The following is a 21,288-nucleotide window of genomic DNA, read 5'->3' as shown; positions in this document are numbered from 1 at the left end:
ACTTTAATGAATCTGCTTTCCTCACCAAATACAGACTAAACCACCTGGCTTCTCTAGAAAGGAGAGGCTCAGGCAAAAATTAAATCTATTGCTTTATTAGAAGGGGAAATCTAGGCTGGTGAGAGTAAGGGAGTAAGGCTAGCAGAGATTGGGAGCAAATGCAAATTGATAAATTACTGTATAGCATTTGGTTTCTGTTTCATGAAAAGCCATGAAGAGACACTGCTGATAATTTGGCAAGTACAGTTGTTTGGCTACATGGTACCTCTCTGGGCAGGAGGGTGAAAAACTATGCCTCAGAATAGTCCATGAGAAGGGAGAGGAATTTGTCCAATGGCTTCTTCTAGTCCATTGATCCAAGTTTTCCAGACAGTTAACTTCACTGCTCTTCCAGATTGCATCATCTAGCCCTTTTGACAATCACTGGGGAAACCCTGTGGCATGATGCTTCCTTGAGTCCAGAAGCGTTGGGATGGGCCAGAGATTCTGAGCACATGGCTAGTTGACCTCAGGCAGAAGAATCACTCCAGCCTGCTAGTAGTGTGTCACTATGTAGGGTGGTAGCTATGGCAAAGTGGCTGGTGGCCTAGGAAACAGTGGGGCCAAGAATGTGAGAAGGCACTTGAGGAAGGTGTGTCTGATACTATATCCAAAGATGAGATATATATGGGCACAATAATGCTGTATAATAATAGCTATAAGGCTTCAGAAGCATAACAATGGACTTCCCTTGCTCACAAATCTGGAATCAGATAGGTGTCAGTTAGGTGGTTCTGCTGATCTTGGCTGAGATGGTTCACATACATGGGGCTTGACTGGCTATCAGCCAATCGAAGACAGGATTCAGCTAGGGTGACCAGGGTAACCTGGCTCTGCTTCATGCATGTCTCACCCTCAAGGAGGCTAACCCAGACATGTATGTGTTTATGGTGACAGCAGTAGCACAAGAGTAAGTAGCAATACACCAGATGTTTGGAAATACATATGGCCCAGAAAGTACTTGAGAATGTACTTCAAAGGAGCATGAAAAAAAGAATACAGGGAGGAGTAAAAAACTAGTGTCATTTTTACAGTCTTTCATACCAAAGAAAAACAAGACAAGTACAGACAATTCATTGTTCAAACAGGTATTATTATTACTTGGGGGGAAAAACTTAAGATTTTTCTGGCCTTAGTTATAAATTAGGCTCTTATGGAGTATATGGGTTATCTTTCTTAAGACAGCTGTAAGATAGGGGCAAATGAGTTCTTTTATCCCCCCTCTCCCTTTTAACAATTATATTTTGTTGGTTTGGAGAGCCAGTTAAATGGCAATAGATTTTGGCTCAGGAAAGTTCAAATTTAGCCCAGAGGAATCCAACTTTGGCCCTGCTTAAATCAATTCAGGCCTTCTTCTGTTCCCAAGGTCAAGTTCTAAACATGAAGAAATCCATTTTAATTCCATTCTTGAAAAATAACTGCTAGCCAGTTATTGCCTATTAACTAATAGGGAAGTCAGCTAGTTTATCTGGCTAAGAGTATGGGACTAATAATATTCAAACCTTATATAATCCATATTCCTTTTAATGAAAAGCATAATATAATGGTGACCTCACTGAACCAAATCAGAAGTCCTAGATTCTAGATAAGGTTCTATCACTAATTAGTTGTGTGACCTTATAGGCAAGTTACTTAATCTCTTTAGGCCTCAACTGCCACATATATATTAATCAGGGACTGCTCTAAAGTACAATGTTTCAAATGTTCTATTTCCATAGTATATTAGCAGGCATTACTTATTCAAATAAGTTTAAGAAATACTAACTTAAATAAAGTTCAAAATGTTTATTTCAGGACTTTTCAGCACTTTCATCTTGTGCCTTTTGAATCTCTAACAGGGGAATATAAGGTGCAGCAAACAAATTTTACCAATTACTCATTTATTCATAAAAACACGTGTCCCACTGAGTATACTTTGGGAAATGTACTGTTATTTCTAGCACCCACATGGGTGAAATTTAACAGTCAGTGTCCCAGAAAGAGGGCAACTTCAAATGGGGACATTTGAGAAAAATATAATAAAATTACTATTTACAAAGGTATAGGCAGGGTTTAGGAAAACCAGCAAGGTATAATGACCTACTCTGGGGCTATTAATACCCTGGACTCATCACGATATAAGTGAAAAGGGGTAAATGGAGGGAGCATGGGCCTGAAGTTAACTGGAATAACTGCTGGGAAAGGGATGCCTGATAGGATGACCTTCAGTAGAAGGACACACCCAACCCATGGTGACCTGCCAGGAAAGGAGCAAGGGAAATAAATTAATTTCATTTTCCTTTCAACCTTCAATCTCCTGCAGTGCTTCCATTTGCTGATCCCAAGCAAAAGCCAGTGGTCAAGGGGACCTACCTCACAGAGCAGAGAGCAGAATGGGAAAGAGTGGAGGGTGGATCCAGAGGGCAAACAGAAGCTATTCAGCACAGTAGGGTTCCATTCACAAGCAGCTAGATTAGATGATTAAATGATGTCCTCAGGACTCAGTCTTTTTATCTCTCCACTCTGCTTTCTTTTGCTGGCTTCATTCTAAGGCAAGTTCTTGCCACCTGCAGCAGAGATGTCACCAGTAGCTCTAGGATTATATACATCATGCTTATTTCACAATTTCATAAAATAATAAAAAGAGTAAACACATTTATAGCACTTAAGTATATGCCAGCTGCTGTTGAAAGCCCCTTAGATACATTAATTCAGTTAAACCTCACCATAATCCTAAAATAGCTACTGTATTACCATCTCTTCAGAAATGAAGAAACTGACAAATGACTGGTAGGTGAAAAAAGAAAGCTGAGACTTAGATTTAGATAGTCTAGCTCTAGAGTCTGTGCTTTTAACCACTGCTTTTTGAAAAAGAAACCCTATCTCCTAGAGCAACCATATCACTTATCAAGAAGGATGTTGGGACATGTGCTCATCCCTGGATCAATCACTAGGCACTTTGCTTGCTAAACCGGGTCATACGTCCATCCCTATAATAGGACATGATTGCTAGCAATTTCTCCCTAAAAAAGATGCCAGGCAGATGAAAAAAGCAACAAATGTCCACCACAGACAGGGTGGACTTAAGAAGAAATAGCCCTATGGGACTGGAGCTACAATTCTAGTTCTGCCCATGTTTGCCATTAACCTTAAACAAATTACTTGAGGAGACTCTGTGAGTACAGGTGGAAAGATATGAAGATCTCTAAACAAATATCTAATTATATCTAATTACATATATATATAAATACAACACATTATTATATTAAAATATGGTAATAAAATTGAGATATGCCAAGTTGAATTTTTCAGCCAACACTATCTCTGAAAACTCCCTTAGAAATAACTTCATTTTAAAAAATATGAAGTAAAATAAATAAAACCTTATTTTTTCAAATGGTCTTACAGACATTATACAGAAATATTTCCTAGGAATAAACAAAGCACAGTTATAATTTTATTGATTTTAGCAAAATAAAATTACATTAAATGACTTCCTAAAAACTAATGGGTAAGTTTCCTTGTTTCCTTGTCTCCAGGGCATTTGGCATTCTTTACCAACTGGTGCATAAAAGAGTAGAAAAATAAAAGATTATCATATTGTCCTTTGTATTTCTCTTTTAAAATATCAGTATGATAATCTACCAGAAAGTAGTAAATGGCTTCAATTGTGGAAAGGAAGGTATCTGGCTTTCCTTTTTGATGGCGCCAAAAGCAAGTTTTTCTTGTTTTCAACTCAACTTGTAGCAACCCTGCCAAAAACAAATAAGAGAAGTATAAATATTTCCTGTTAACCACAGGGTGTGGTACAATAATAATTTCCCTTAATTACTTTAAGGATTTTCTTTAAATTCCTTCAATCCCAATTCCAAATAGGATATTTTCTCAAATGTATTAAGGTATATACGGAAGCAATATAAAACACAGGATGAAATCTTATCCATGACAGTTATGTATAAGTCTTGGACCTGTAGCAAATTGGTTAAAAGTAGTTAACATTTAAGATGTTCATCTCTTTCTGTCTTCTACTTGCCAGTGTCTTTTTTGACTTTAATCTGTGACAGGACTAAATTCATCAATTTTCAGAAGAGTTTCATTTCCTTGATAAACTGACATTTAAAATATTGTTCTGAAATTCACTGAGACCAGGTAGGCAGGTTAGTGGTCCTTAATACTGTTAAAACTACTTCTGGATTATCACTTTTTGGCTATTATGTTCATGAACAGAGTACCTAGAGCTGTTTAATTAGCTGTCACATCTGTGTTTCAGAGACTCAATAACGCAGTCAGCTAATGCCTTGCTCCTGCATATTTAAAGAGGAAATGACTCATGAAATCATACAATAGTACTCTCATCTCTTACAACTCACATGTCAACATACAAACCCAGAATGCTTTTAGTACCTTAGACCAATACTCAGACTCACATTATATTTAGTTTGCAAATACTTTCTAAAAATCGTATTTTATTTTAAAGTGAGAAATAAAAGTGAAGAAGGTAATACCAAAATTGGCCCACTGACCCAGACTAGGAACCTCTGAGTCATCAATGATCTCCTACTATCACGCCTCACTTTAACTTAACAGCTACCTAAGAAATGTGGCAGAGAATGACAAGAAATAAATAATATAAAAACATATCAAGATATTAAGAGATATGAAGGATCAAATATATATCTAATAGGAGTTCTGTGGGAGACAGCAAAGAGAATGGATGAGAGATAGCATTTAAAGAGATAATGCCTATGACTGTTTCAGAAACTATTTTAAAAAATGCAAAGTCACAGATACATGACATAATGTATCTCAAGGAGGATAAATACAAAGAAATCAGTGCAGAGATCCTCCTTATAGTAGTGTAACTGCAAAAGAGCAAGACTAAAGAGAATATTTTTAAAGTAGCCATTGAGAACAGATAGATCATATACAAAAGAAAGGTAATCAAAATGACAGGAGACTTTTTATTAGGAACAATAAAATATTGAAGACTCTGGAATAAAATCTTCAAAGTGCCAAGAGGAAATAACTGGCAACCTAAAATTACCTACCCAGCAGAACTATATATCAAGAACAAGAGTGAAAAATATTAATAGACAAACAAAAATATGCCAATAAACATATGCCAACTGGAGATCCAATGGAATGAATTTCTAGATGTATTTCAGAAAAAACAGTCTGACTTATAAGAATGGTGAGCAAAGAAAATGGTAAACGTCTATGCAAATCCAAAGAAATGATGCCAGTATTAAAGAAAAACAATAATAATATCTAATTTGTGGCCTGAAAATAGAAGACAGAACAAAAAATAATGAAGAAAATAACAATAACTAGGAGGGGGATGAATCAAGCTTAAGTGTATTAAGGTCTTACAGTGTTCAAAAGGAGAGGTAAAAATATTGTTTGACTTTGAATTTTTTTAAGTTACATGTGCATAGTACAATTCCCTAAAAGAACCAAAATAGGAACATTAAAAAATGGAATATGAAAAATAAAAAGAAAAGCCAGGAAAAGAAAAAAGTAGTAAAGAGCAAGATAAATAAAAATAAAATTAAGATGATAGAAATAGGTCCAAATAAATCAATACTCACAGCAAATACAAACTGATTAAACCTGCCATTTAAAAGACAATGATTATCAGACTGAAATACAACAGGGATGACCTCCACAAGCCTTCCATTCAATACTGCACTGGAGGTCTTAGTTAACACAGCAATACAAAAATAATAAATTAATTAGATGCACAAGAACTGAAAAGGAAGAAACACCTCTGACATACACAGAAAATATTTTTTTACATCTATGAACAAATTATTAGAAATATCTTGGGGTAGAGAGGATTTTTAAAAGACACAAAAGTGGTAACCATGAAAGATGGATAAATTCTACACTAAGAATTTCAGCTCCTCAAAAGATAAAGAAATTTAAAAGAGGAGCCACAAACTGCAAGAAGATATTTCAAACATTATTATCTATATTCTAGAATATATAAAGAATTTATACAAATAAATAAGAAAAACGAAACACTAGAAAGATGGACATAGATAGTTCATAGAACAGGACATGTGTATGGCCAAATAAGCAAACAAAATGATGCTCAGTCCAATTGGTAATTAGAGAAAGGCACATTATCAATACAATGAGATACCACTTTATACCCACTCTATTGGCAAAAATCAAACATTTGGCAAGACAATGGTAGGAGGGATTATGATCGATGGGAACTCTTACACATTAATTATGGGAGTATAAATTTGTATACCCACACTTTGGAAAACAGGTGGCATTATCTCGGAAAACTGAACATTCTTATATGTAACAACAGAGCTATTCCGCTTCTAGGTTCGTTTCCTAGAGGAAGCTTGCACATGTGCAAGAATGTTCATAGTAGCACTGTGTGTAACAGCAAAAACTAGAAATAATTCAATTGTGTCACCAAAAGGAGACAGAGTAAACTGTAGTATATTCACACAATCAGATATTACACAGCAGTGAAAATGAATAAACTCTAGCTACAAATTTAGAAACAAAATGGTAAGTTTACAATGTGAGTCCTGAAAACCACATACAGGTCAAAAAAAGCAAAACTAAATAATAATTTAATCTAAAAAGAGCAAATCTTCTTTAATTGAAGTATGCCGTATGATATTGTATGTTACAAATTTCTAATACTGTGATTCACCATTTTTAAAGGTTATACTCCATTTATAGTTATTATAAAATATTGGCTATATTTCCTGTGTTTTACAATATATCCTTGTAGCTTATTTTATACTTAATAGTTTGTATCTCTTACTCCCCTACCCCTCTATTGCCCCTCCCCCCCTTCCCTCTCCCCACTGGTAACCATCGGTTTGTTCTCTCTGTGAGTTTGCTTCTCTTTTGTTATATTCACTAGTTTGTTGTATTTTTTAGATTCCGCATATAAGTGATATCATACAGCATGTCTTTCCCTGTCTGCCTTATTTCCCTTAGCATAATGCCCTCCAAGTCCATCCATGTTGCTGCAAATAGCAAAATTTCATTCTTTTTTATGGCTGAGTAGTATTCTATTCTGTGTGTATGTTCGTATGTGTTTATGTGTGTGTATATATATATATATATATATATATATATATATATATATATATACACACACACATACATACATACATGCCATGTATTCTTTATCCATTCATCTGTTGATGGACACTTGGGTTGCTTCCATAACTTGGCAATTGTAAATAATGCTGCTATGAACACTGGGTGCATATGTCTTTCAATTAGTGTTTTTAGTTTTTTAAAAATATATATCCAGGAGTGGAATTGCTGGATAATATGGTAGTTCAATTTTTAGTTTTTTGAGAAACCTCCACTGTTTTCCATAGTGGCTGCACCAATTTACATTCCCACTAGCAGTGCACGAGGGTTCCCTTTTCTCCACATCCTCACCAACATTTGTTACTTGTGTTCTTTTTGATGATAGCCATTCTGACAGGTGTGAGGTGATATCTCATTGTGGTTTTGATTTGTATTTCCCTAATGATTAGCATCACTTCATGTGTCTGTTGGCCATCTGTATTCCCTCCTTGGAAAAATGTCTATTCAGTTCTTCTGTCCATTTTTTAATCAGATTATTTGCTTTTTGATGTGATGAGCTGTTTATATATGTTGGATATCACTCTCTTATCAGGCATATCATTTGCAAATATTTTCTTCCATTCAATAGGTTGTCTTTTCATTTTGTTGATGGTGTCCTCTGTTGTACAAAACCTTATAAGTTTAATTAGGTCCCATTTATTTATTTTTGCTTTTATTTCCTTTGCTTTAGGAGATGGATCCAAAAAAATATTGCTCTGATTTATGTCAAAGAGTGTTCTGCCTATGTTTTCCTTTATTAAAGTATCTGGTCTTACATTTAAGTCTTTAATCCATTTTGAGTTTATTTTTGTATACGATGTTAGAGGATGTTCTAATTTCATTCTTTTTCATGTAGCTCTCCAGTTTTCCCAGCACCGCTTATTGAAGTGATGAATGCTAGTTTTAACAATTTTGAGTCCTTCTCCAACAAAAAGAAACCATCCTTCCCCACTGCATTCCCCCAAGCCTTTCTGTGGTGGACCTTCAAGGATGTTATGCCATTTTTCACTTGAGGGCTTACATTTTATGATTAAATTAGGCACTCAAACTTCAAATGTTTTATTTTGACAGCAGTAAAACATCTACAGCTCTCTGTCTGTAAAGTCTGGCAAAACAGTATGTTACATTGTTAAGGGGATTCTTAATCTCAACATTCATAATAAGATAACAGAAACAAACATTCCAATACACTACATTTGGGGGTTTAAACTGAGGTTTAGAGTTGGTTTGTTCAGTTTAATCCTATCAAATGATAAACCGTTTTAAAACCTAATGGCAATGATTTATAACAAAAAACGGCTGTTTCTTGTGGAAGTAACTTGGCTTATCTGGAAACTGGTATTTCACATATGTAGAGATTATAAATATGCCAAGCCCTAAATATTTCTTGTGGTGCAATGAGGAGCCAGAAGAGGCAGGGGGTGAAATAGGGCACGCAGAGAAGACTGACTCTAGAAATCCATTTACTTCATGATTTTGAAGGGTTTAAGAAATCCCTTTTAAAATTCTGATGTAGCACAGAATTGAAATATATGATACTTTCTATGTGATCTGAGAAACAGAAATTTTTTGTACAAATGTGATTTGAAGCCTTAAGCACAACGGCTGAAAACATTTGAATTGTACCTCAATAGTTCCTTTTACAATTTTTTCAAGTGTTATCACTTATGTTCTTCACTTGACCTTTTCAATTACCATATAAAGTAATTTAAAGAAAAGGCTCAGGAAAATCTTCAAACTGAGGAGTAACTTGCTGCTGTAACCATCCAAAGTAACGTGGCAGGCAGTACTCCAAAGAGCGGGACTTTAGGGTTTCATCTATTAAACATTAGCAACAACACTGCAAATCTTATGCTCCGTCATCTTTCTGTCTCTGTCTCATACACACACACACACACACACACACACACACACACTTCTTTGTCTCTATCTCTCTGCCTATCTGTCATACACACATACACCCAAGCACACAGAATTAGAATGACAAAGCAATCTTTCTAACATGTATGCTGTTTTCAAGAGATATAAAGGATATAAATAAAGTTAGGTAAATCTAGCATTGTCGCTCACTTTAGCTTGGGACTAATTATCACAGGATTCCAAAAAGTGTCATAAACTTTCTTTTCTAGAGGATGGATATTTTTAACAATTGCCTGGGAGAAGCTCTCCCAGTTTGTAACTGTTTTGGAAACTGCCTAATACCAACTGGGTAGCTCTTTTGTTTTCTAATCATACATGGTACACAAATAAAGCCATCAAAGAGCTAGAAATAAACCTAAAGTTTTTAGAGAAACTACTGAGAAAGACTGAAGAACTGAGTAAGGTGCAAGGGAACAAGACAAGTAACATTCTTCATATTACTAGTCGTGTTATTGGGCAAGTAAAGCAACTTTTTTAAACCATTATTATTAGACACTAAGCTTTTCACTCTAAGAGAAAAACATACAAACATAAAACAAAGAAAGTAATGTTAAATCTGAATTGGAACTATCCATGTGAACTCATAATATATATCTATTTATTTCTTTTGGCTCTGTCCACTGAAGCAATGACATCCAAGCAGTAATAAATTTACCAGATCTTGGTTTCTAATACCATTCCCCACTAAAAGAACCACAGCTCCTTCAAGTAATTAATTCTAGGTCTGGGGCAGGAAAAAAAGTACAAGTGAACTTGGGATATCCTGTTGTAACAGAAAGACTAATTAGGCCATGCCACAAAGGACTTGAAGGGCTCCCAATAGCAAAATTTTAGACAATTTGGACATCAAAAAGAATACAATCATGATACATTATAATACACTGAACTAAAAGGAAATCCATAAGACCACAGTGATCTCAAAAAGAGAAAAAAGGAAGAGGGAAAAAAGAAAAGCTCTTCTTTACATAAGAATGCCAGCTAACAAATGTAGAAGAAATAATAATATTAAAATTTCATCATTTTGTAATCCTTAATGTAATTACTGATTTAGGCAACAGTCATCAATAAATACTAAAACCACTCAGTAAAAAGCAGTTGGGAATAGTTCACCGTCTTAAAGCATCACCCCACAGATTACTACTAATTTCAATGAAGAAAATAACCTTTATAATGGAGAAATTTGGCAATCACCACTTTAATCAAGGAATTAAAGTTATCAGCAGTAATGGAACAACTTACATTATATCCTCCTGATCTGATGTATACAACCTGAGCTCTGAATAGGTTAACCATATAATTAATCAGCCAAACAGCTTCATTTCTGAGAGTGAAAGGGGATGCTATTAATAATTATATCAAAACAATAGATATAAACTGGAATTGTCATGGACAACCCTGTATTTATCCTTATCTGAAGTATCCTTGCAAAAATATTTAAACTGAATCTAATATTGAAACATTCAGACAATTGACCTATCCTCTTCACACAAGTCTAAGTCATGAAAAACAAAAACAGGGGACTGTTCTACATTAAAAGAGACTAAAGAGACATAATAACCAAATGCAATTTGAGTTTACATGCTGCATCAGAGGAAAAGAGCTACAACAGATATTTTGGGGTTAATTAGGGAAATATGAATACGGACTGCATATGAGATATCACAGAACTTTTCTTAATTTTTTTAGAGTGATAACGGTATAGTGATTATGCAATTATTCTTAAAAGTTGTACACTTAGGTATTTAAGGGTGATGTATTGCAAAGCCTGCAACTTACTTTCAAATGGTTCAACCAAAAACGTATATGATATCTAAGTGCACAAACATACATATAATAGAGAAGGAAAAATAAAGCAACTGTGGCAAAATGTATGTGTATTCAATGCAACTCTTCTTGCAATAAATCTGTAGGTTTGAAGTTCTTTGAAATGAAAGTTGGGGGACAGAACAATCAAAAACATGCAACATTTTTTTTCTTACCTTGCAGTCTCTCATCAGTGAATATCTTGTTTGTTTGGTTCCAGGTGCTATCTATGAATACAATTTTTTTCAGTGTTGTGTCTTTGCACTTGCTGTCATTCAAATCCTGTTCTTCAGTTTTCTTGCGTTTAATGAATGGCTTGTCAAGGTCATCATTTTTGCCTCCAACATTATTTTGAATCTTTTCTTGGAGATGAAAAGAAATTTCTTTTACTGAAACAGAGTTAGGTCCAGGAAAAACAAGTGCAACCTAAAGCAAAGAAGCTTAAGTTAGTAGTGTGCTATTATGATCTTCAAAATTAATAAACTCTGACTTAAAACTTTAAGAGGAAAAAATACGTTGAGTATCTGAAAAACAAGCATTAGGTTCTATTATATGTGCCTCTTTAATATATATGGTAAAGTTTTTGGCTCTTCCCTAGTAATTTATAATCATAATACACTACCTAGAATTATTTTTGTACTTCAAAATAAGTTATTCACCTATTGAGAGAAGCTCAGTTAATTGTACCTTAAATCAAAAAACTAAAGTCTATAATATTTCATAAGATAAAAGGCAAAGTATGGGGTACTTTGTAAAAGAACCATTGAAAAGTGCTCAATAATTAAATACCATTTTCACCTATAATAAGCAACGATAAAACAAATGATACAGCCAATGCTGGTGAGGAAATGGTGTAATAGGCCTTTACAGCCATTACTGACATCAGGTTTAAATAGTATAACTCTTCGTGAAAGCAATTTGGCAATTTAAGTCAAGAGTCTTAGAAATGTTCATACCCTTTGGTCAAATAATTTCACATATGGGAATTTATCTTAATAAAATAATTCTAAACACACGCCATACTCACAATACCCAGAATATTTGTTAAAGTATACTTATTACAGTGAAAAACTAAAACTAAAGAAATCTAACTTTCAAGGAATAATTCAGTAAATTATGGCACCTCCTTTCTTTCAGTATGTTTTTACTGAGAACTTATATACTGTACTGTATATCCAAAGTATAAAAACTCCTGCCACAAAGCAGGCACCCAGTAAATATCTGTTAAATAAACAAATGTTGATAGAATCACAGATGTTATCCTCCATACGTTTCTCTATTTCCCAAGTTTTCTCGAATGAAAATGTATCATTTTTAATATGAAAAAATAAATATTAAAATAAACTTTAAAATCTTGAATTTATAAACTTCGACATTATAAAAGTTTTTCAGACATTCACGATGCATGCCTACATATCCCCCATACCCAATAAGCAAAGTCCAGGGCTTTTTAGTTTTCTTGGACTATAATCATGTCACATCTTTTTATATTACCTAGCACTGTGTTCTATTTAATTGACATAGATGATAACCTAGCTGACCAGAGAACGAAGTACAAATATATTCCTAGATCCGAAACTCATATATTATTTACAAACACAACTTTCTATAAACTCAACCAAAAAATATAAATATATTGATAGGAAAGGAAAAACTTACCAAGTTCTTCCTTGAACAAATGAATGTATTTTTAATTTTGCTTCTAAATTAACCATACCAACAAATGTTCCCCCAAGAGACCTAAAAGGGTTTATGTGCTTCTTTCAGAAGTATTCAAGCCCTAGTTTTTTGAGATCTATTGCAACATCACTTTTCAACAAGACCAGCTGTCACTAATGTGACCATTTCAACTATGTGAAAACCAATTAAGAATCTAGAAATGAGTAAGGAAGGCCTCTGAGTAGCCAAAAGAAATATTACAAAGGCCATGTACTAATGCTCTTAATTTAGAGAGAATTTCTAAAAATCCTTCTACCTTAGTCTGTCTCTTCTTCTGGAGAAATTCCAACAACATTTGTAATCTGGTTTCTCAGTTTGTATCAAATTAGACTATCTATGTGTAGTATAGGCAGGAGAATGGAGACGGGAGAAAAGTAAAAGCAGGCCTAGTAGTACTGGCAAAGAGTAAAAACCTGAAGAAATAATGCAAACAATAAAAAGTAGAAAGACAGACTCAAAAAAGCTCAACATCTAGGATCATTTGATCTTTGAAGACAATGGTGAAGTAAACTGTGCGTTGTTTAGTACTATATAAGATTTAACCCTAGATCACTGAACAAAATATTAAATTATGTTCAAGTAAGTTCAGAAAGGCAATGGGGTTTAAAATTCATTTTTTGATTCAACGTGAGAAGGTGTAATAAAAAAAGATAAGCTGCCTACTTCATGGTCCTTTTCTTCATATTCTGGAATACAAGGATATGTATAAATATTCACAAATTCAGGTGCTAAGAGTTTTGCATGTATAGCAGTGCTTTTGCCGTCTGTTTCATTTGGATGTTTAATGATGTCAATCTTCAATGGAAGCTAAAATTTAAAGAAAAAAGACAAATGAACAAAACAAATATAAAAATTCTAATTTTTACATTAACAAAAATGGTCTTTAAAGCTTAAATAGCAAGTTCACACTAAGATCCTATAAATACAATTATGGATTGAAAAGTCATACTTTTCTAGAACAAATACTAAGAATGGTAACAGTCATAAAGGAAACACAAATTTATTCCTCAATATTGTTAATCATGTACTAGAACAACTATTTTCAACTCATTTAACATAGAATCTTCTCTTATAGCAATGTTCCAATGTCACTTTCATTTAAATCACATTGGCACTGAGTCATATTCTTTGCATTTCAATATCTGTGCCAAGGACATTTTTTATAATTCCTATAAACTTTTAGGTCTATTAATTTTACAATATATTAAAAGGAAACATAAGTTTGGGCAAAAGCTTTAGATCTAAAACTCAAGCTAAAATTTTGTTCCTTAAACATCTTCTGAGGTCAAAGGTATTATCTTTTATTTTAACATCATGATTCTCAGCCTAATTAACAGCACAAGTGAAATTAATTATTAACTGGAAAAAACAGTAACAGAATGGTTCTAGGAGGTACACTCTTTATATAAGAAATAACTCTCTTCAAAATCATTTTGCCTATTTTCCTTAAGGTTTCATTATTTAATTACTATGAACTATGTCCTGTCTCTACGCAAAAATAATATTATCTGCAAATTTCTTGAGTTAGATTTTTCTATTATTTCACTGACTTGTTTGGTTTAGTTTTCTGTATAATGCTTGTACAAGTCCTGCATTCAGCCATGATTATGAAAATAAAAGACAAGTCATATCTCCCCCATTATATATATGAAAGTCTCTGAGATGGATTCTTCGCTGTAGAGTTCAAATGACTTGTTATGATAAGCACTCTTCCAGCTCCCATCCCACACTAAAAGGCAAGAATCTAGGCATTTACCCTGGGGCACATAGCTATTTTACCCTGGTTACAAAATAGTTACAAAACTATTTTTCTTGTTTTTTAAAACAGCTTTATTAAAGAGATAAAATTGATACAATAAATATATTTAAAGTGTACAATATGAGTTTTAACATGTTACACCTTTGCACTCATCACCACAATGAAGATAATGAAAAAATCCATCACCCCCAAAAGTCTTCCTGTGCCTCCCTCCTTCCCCTTTTCCCCATCAACTACCACCCACAATCCTTAGACAACCATTGATCTGCTACCACTATAAGTTAGTTTGTATTTTCTAGAATTTTGTATAAATGAAATCATAAAATATGTACTCTTTTCATCTGATTTCTTTCACTTAGAATAATTATTGTGAGATTCACCCATGCTGTGTGTATCATTAACTCCAGAACTGTTTTTTAAAGGGGCGGTTGCTGTATGCTACTAGATGATCCCAACCGTACATAGTTTATCTTTCAGGATAATTATATGGAAAGAGGACAGTATATACCCTAGAAGGGTCATAAATATCCCAAATAGTTTTCAATCTAGGGTTTCAAACCCCATGTCTCCTACCCTCCCACTCAGGCCTAGTGATCATTTATAAGTTGGAGCCAATTGCTTCAAATCATCAAACCAACTTCTAGTTATAGAATATTTGCCATTTAAGTAGGCAGTTCACAAACGATTTTACATCAGTCTACCTCTGGCTGAACTCTACATCAGACTTTCCTCATGACGCTCAGTCCCAGCTGATACTACATTCCCTTTCCCCGGGGTCTCTCAGTACCAGCTCAGCATTATCTTAGCCCAGGTAAGGTAGGAAAGAGGAAAGAAGAAAAAGAAAGCAGGTCATGACAAAGTATTCTAATACTAATGAAATTGACTTTCTAATACGGCCGATGAGTAGAGCTGAAAATTCCAAAGGTAATCACCAACATTTCTGATCAGCTGGCTATCTCTGAAGGATATCATTTAAATCAAAAATGCAGGACTGGGGGATTCCCTGGTGGCGCAGTGGTTGAGAGTCCGCCTGCCAATGCAGGGGTCACGGGTTCGTGCCCCGGTCCGGGAGGATCCCACATGTCGCAGAGCGGCTGGGCCTGTGAGCCATGGCCGCTGAGCCTGCGCGTCCGGAGCCTGTGCTCCGCAATGGGAGAGGCCACAGCAGTGAGAGGCCCAAGTACCGCAAAAAAAACCAGGACTGAATGTTATTAATGTATTTTACAAATCATGAACCTAGCTATTATGGACTAACATCTACAAGTATAAAACAATTATGCCAAATTTGTGCTCAAAAAGTATTCCTGGGCGCCAGTCCAGGTATATTTAGTTTCCCCTGAGTAAGCCTGAGAATTATACTATGAAACAAAAGCCCAGACACGGGTCAAATCATGAAAATAGGTAAATATATGTTTGTGCTCTAGTTTGTACATTTTAAGGGAAGATACATCTTAAATAATGACAGGGTGCAGAGTAATACCACTAGAGTTGACCGGACTGAGTTCAAGTAGAAATGTTCTGTTTTCAAACATTTAAAGAAGATCAATCTGTTCTCTAACATCTATGTTTTCTATAAGAGATTTACCACAAATCTTTCTGCCCAAATTTATCAAAATGCCATTAGCAGAAAAACCTAAGCCTTTTTCCATGTGATTATCAACTTTCCCAAAGAGAGTCTTTTCAATTCTAGGACTCTAATAGAGCTGAAACTTTCTTTTATCTTATGATTTTTTTCTCCTTTTTTTTAAAAAAAACCAAGAGCACCTTTTACCTTTGCTTATGCATTTGTCACGACATTTAAAAAATTATACTCTGCATTAAAAAGATACATATTGTATATATGTGCCACATCTTCTTTATCCATTCATCCGATGATGGGCACTTAGGTTGTTTCCATCTCCGGGCTATTGTAAATAGAGCTGCAATGAACATTTTGGTACATGACTCTTTTTGAATTTTGGTTTTCTCAGGGTATATGCCCAGTAGTGGGATTGCTGGGTCATATGGTAGTTCTATTTGTAGTTTTTTAAGGAACCTCCATACTGTTCTCCATAGTGGCTAAACCAATTCACATTCCCACCAGCAGTGCAAGAGTGTTCCCTTTTCTCCACACCCTCTCCAGCATTTATTGTTTCTAGATTTTTTGATGATGGCCATTCTGACTGGTGTGAGATGATATCTCATTGTAGTTTTGATTACTCAGCCATAAAAAGAAACGAAACTGAGCTATTTGTAATGGGGTGGATAGACCTAGAGTCTGTCATACAGAGTGAAGTAAGTCAGAAAGAAAAAGACAAATACCGTATGCTAACACATATATATGGAATTTAAGAAAAAAAAATGTCATGAAGAACCTAGGGGTAAGGCAGGAATAAAGACGCAGACCTCCTAGAGAACGGACTTGAGGTTATGGGGAGGGGGAAGGGTGAGCTGTGACAGGGCGAGAGAGAGTCATGGACATATACACACTAACAAACGTAGTAAGGTAGACAGCTAGTGGGAAGCAGCCGCATGGCACAGGGATATTGGCTCGGTGCTTTGTGACAGCCTGGAGGGGTGGGATAGGGAGGGTGGGAGGGAGGGATACGCAAGAGGGAAGACATATGGGAACATATGTTTATGTATGACTGATTCACTTTGTTATAAAGCAGAAACTAACACACCATTGTAAAGCAATTATACCCCAATAAAGATGTTAAGAAAAAAAAAAAGTCATTTGGAGATATAAAATAGATAGCTAGTGGGAAGCAGCTGCATCGCACAGGGAGATCAGCTCAGTGCTTTGTGACCACTTAGAGGGGTGGGATAGGGAGGGTGAGAGGGAGATGCAAGAGGGAGGGGATATGGGTACATATGTATACATATAGCTGATTCACTTTGTTACACAGCAGAAACTAACACAACATTGTAAAGCAATTATACTCCAATAAAGATGTTAAAAAAAAGAATGATTATATGTATATGTGTAACTGAACCACTTTGCTGTACACCTGAAACTAACACAACATTGTAAATCAACTATACTCCAATAAAATTTAAAAAAAAGTTATTTGGAGAACAATAGGAGAAATCTGAATAAAAAAAAAGATACATATTTATGAATTTAATCCCTAGACTAAAATTTATAGCTTGGGAGGTACTTACTCATTATGTAGTCATCTTCCCTTCCCAAGCAGGCTATCTAAAAGCAAATGCTAAACAATTTGTAAAAATAAAGTCGAAATTAGAAATAAAAATTTGTAGAGTTTTTATTAATAGTAACAGTATTTTAGTATTTATATTAACATATAAAATTTTATTTCTGGCAATTAAAACACTTCAGAAAATTCTGCACCATCCAGTAGGCCATTTAGAGTTGATCAAACTCTTGGCATAGTGTTTTGAGTCATTTTGATTAAATAGTGGACGACCACTGATTTGAAAAATAATCCTCAATTATTAAATTCCTATGAAAACATTAGCTCTGCCAATATATTATTAACTTTTATTATTCTGATCTTCAATCCTTTTGAATAAAATATATCTTAAGATAAAACTTTTAATGGGATATTTTCTATATGTGGCTATGACATAAATAGATGAAATGATTCTGTGTATACCTCCAAAACTATACTTCAAAATGTAATATTCTTATAAGATAATGGCAACTTAAAAAGAATTATTGTCCTCAGGCTCTCAGTTTTTCTGAGGTAACTGTGAAGCTGATTGGATTCCATTCTTACTTATTCTTGGCCAGTAAACTTTCCAATAGCCTATAAGAGTGATCTGAGACCCCTAAGCAGACCATGGACTTGCCAAGGTGACACGTAGGCTAAACTACAATTCAAGTAACAAAATATGAGTGTTAAAGTATTTTTCTTACTTGAAAACTTAAATGAACCTTAAAATCACCACATTAAATATCTTTAAATATAGTTACAACTTTCATACTGGCAAGTTCTAATGAGTCCATGTGTAGGTTTGGTCTCTTTAAAGTTCTAACAGGCAGCAGTCAAATTTCATACACTATTTGATTTGCTCCTAAAGTTCGGGTCACTGTTAGGCAAGTTAACATACACAAAATAAATTTTTTGATTACGTAGACATGATGGTCTACAGACCTTTTATCTACTCAAAAATAGTCTTGGTAAGCAACAAGTATAAGGTAAGCAATCAACTCAAATCAATTTTTTAAATCTGGCTTTAAATCACAACAATTATAACACAGCCCAATGAGTAGGTCTTAGTCTTTCAATTTTAGTTTTGTTTAGTTTTGGTCACTGACATGTGCTCCATCTCCACGTACAGGATGGGGCTGAACTCATGATTTTGCCTAAGCAAAAATCAACCCTAGTTCCTTCAGGATATGTTTTCTCAAAGGGCAGTCCAAGGCCCTTGAGGCTCCTTCGTGTAGTCTGCAAACTTGTCTCTTGTAGTATTCAAGTTTATACCATGTTTTTTTCTATGTAGTAAATGAATTATAATCATTAATTTAAAAAAGTAACTGATTTCATTAAAAACAAGAGCATTCATCTCAGATGCAAGTGTTTTGGCAATGTGTGCCTCTTTTTCTAGAGACGAGGAAAAAAAATATAGGTTTACCAATCTACAGGATTAAACTTTCTATTAATACAATTCATTTTCATAATAATATCATTTATCAAGCTTATCAGTTATATTAGAGTAGGTATATATGAGACGTGTTTTTAAAATCTATTTTCCTACTTCCAAACAATTAAAGTTCTCACCAACCTTCACACGTGGTATCTGTTCAATAGGTACATTCTCAACTGGGACGTAACATGTATAGCAGTAGAACATTCTTGAACCACCACACTTGAGACATTTTGATCTTCCATTTTGCTGAGCTTTTTGAAGAACTTCTTGAGATGCTAAGCATAAGTTTTGAAGAGGATATTCTGCAGCTATGGATGTAGTTTGTGACTGTTGTATTTCCACAAATTTTGAATTATCTTCTTCCCTTTCTTTGAGAAATATAGGTGTATTGAGAGACATTTTTCATTCAGACCAAAGTTTAACTTTTATTTCTAAAACACATATCATAGATGCACTGAAAAAAAAAGTGGGAGGCAAAATAAAAAACAGAAAACATTTTACTCGCTGTTTCTACCAAAATAAATTACTCAATTTAATTCACAACTGTGTGCTGTTTTTAGTATTTATTAACAAACGTTAATAAGTTTTTTAAACCACTAAATTAGTATGCTTTAAAATACAAAATGAAAAAGCAATATATTCAAAACAATAAATTACCCTTTTAAGCTATTCCCTCCATAAAAATAGGAAGGCTCTTGCCTAGAAAAACTATTTCAAATATAAAGTTTAGGTATGAACGATCTATTTTTCAGTGACTATTTTTGTCCCAGAAACAGTAATTTTGTTTAATATTAGAAATGTAATGTTTTAATGTTAGTATCAGCCAGGAGAGTATCCAACCCTGTAAGCTCTGATTTCAATTAATATTATGTGATATCAGATCTCAGTCTGAACGCTAATGAAAATCCAAGGTTCCAGTGAAATCAGTAAAATTTAATGTTCTAAAAGATGTAGTCTTCTCCAACATAAATTAAAACACATAAAAATATAACTAAACATCCATTAAAATAAGAGGCATTCATTACCAATTATAACTTGTAAAATATCCCAAAAGGTGAAATACATGACTATATATAAAGATATATGCATATATATAAAGATTAAAGTATAATCTTATAAATGTTAAAATTTTACAGAGTAATATCAATGTTCACCCACTCCAAGAATTCACACTGCTTTTCAAAAATATATACCATTCAGATTCTTCAGTTCTAGAGGTAAAATAGTAATTTTCCCACTTAAATATTTCCTTCAAAGAAGGATGATGGCTGCCAAAACTGTTATTCAAATATTTTGTAAGCACAATATACTTCGAGGGAGAAAAGAGACTGGGGCCCATTTGATTTGATATGCATTCCAAAGCTGTAAAATGATTCTCATATTCTAAAGCCTTATGGCATTGTGGTGTTTAACTATGAGACTCCAGGCACTTTGAGTACAAACACTGACAGGAGAAACGCTGTGACTGCAACAGAAAACTTTCTGTGCTCTCCCGAACAGAAAGTGAACAGAGTCCAGTGGAACATAACATACAACATAATTTACTAACAAGAAGTTAGTGATACTAATTTAATTAGTCATCAGGAGCTTTTTATAGATTGTAAATCCCAGGGAGCTTGAGACCCAAATAAAGAAGTACAAAGAAAAAAGATGCTAGCCATTGAAGGAAAAGTAAAATATACTTGCCAAACTTACCCAAGGGGAAAGCCAAAATACAATAAATATTTTTGACGTGTACTGATTAGGTACAGGTTTACATTTTGGGTTGCTCAGAGAAAGTGATATTTGAAAATGATGATCCAACCCCTTCTTCTTGCCTCACAAATGGAAAACATTATCTGACCTCCACTCCAAATCATCTACCTAAAAAATGGCTTTTAACTTTGTCAATATGCCCTCAATGACTGAGAAAGTGCAGGACATTAAGCTGCCACCTTTTCTTGAGGCTCATATCCTTTTAACATTGCGTGACAGTCTTCGACCTTATCTCTAGGAAAATGTACTTACAGACACAACATTTTGCACACAATTTCAGGTGGTTTGCAGATTTCTAGAGTCCATCTACAAATCTGGGTAAAGAAATCTTGCCTAAGATCAAAAATTCATTCTAAGGACGGGAGCAGCCTTAAAAGACTGGGAAGAGATCCTATTAGTCTCCAGAAATCGGAGTTACAAATCCTTTGTGGGCCAAAAAAGGATCAACACTCACAAGCCAACAGAGGTCTCATCACTACACTTAGGAAGTTAATTGGTACCTAAATCCTCTTGGTTTGGGTTTGTTCTGGTGTTGCCTGAGGGTCTTAAAAACATTTTTAGGCTAAGTCTTGAGTTACCCAGGTCATGGGGCTCAATCTAAA

General features: G+C 34.4%; 1 protein-coding gene across 7 annotated transcripts in view; it reads right to left on the bottom strand.

The window, feature by feature from the left end:
* The window catches only part of DTWD1 (DTW domain containing 1), a 95,772-nt gene that overhangs the window by 72,166 nt on the left and 2,318 nt on the right, over nucleotides 1–21,288 (bottom strand). For 5 of the 7 annotated variants that reach the window (XR_013827332.1, XR_013827333.1, XR_013827334.1 and 2 more), the window contains 4 exons: nucleotides 19,067–19,385; nucleotides 13,240–13,383; nucleotides 11,034–11,283; nucleotides 2,392–3,770 (listed from right to left, as the gene is read on the bottom strand). Coding sequence is in view for 1 of the 7 variants with exons in the window: in XM_079914942.1 (XP_079771068.1) it covers nucleotides 3,523–3,770; nucleotides 11,034–11,283; nucleotides 13,240–13,383; nucleotides 19,067–19,330 (906 nt within the window). In the remaining 6 variants the exon portion in view is untranslated. Of the gene's footprint in view, nucleotides 1–1,119; nucleotides 3,771–11,033; nucleotides 11,284–13,239; nucleotides 13,384–19,066; nucleotides 19,386–21,288 lie in introns of those variants that run through there. The other 2 variants (XR_013827335.1, XM_079914942.1) reach the window with 2 other exon arrangements.

This window comes from Stenella coeruleoalba, assembly GCF_951394435.1.
Source record: "Stenella coeruleoalba genome assembly, chromosome: 2".
Lineage (NCBI taxonomy): Eukaryota > Metazoa > Chordata > Mammalia > Artiodactyla > Delphinidae > Stenella > Stenella coeruleoalba.
Note: the sequence above shows the minus strand (reverse complement) of the source record. Positions and strands in the feature narration are given on the sequence as shown.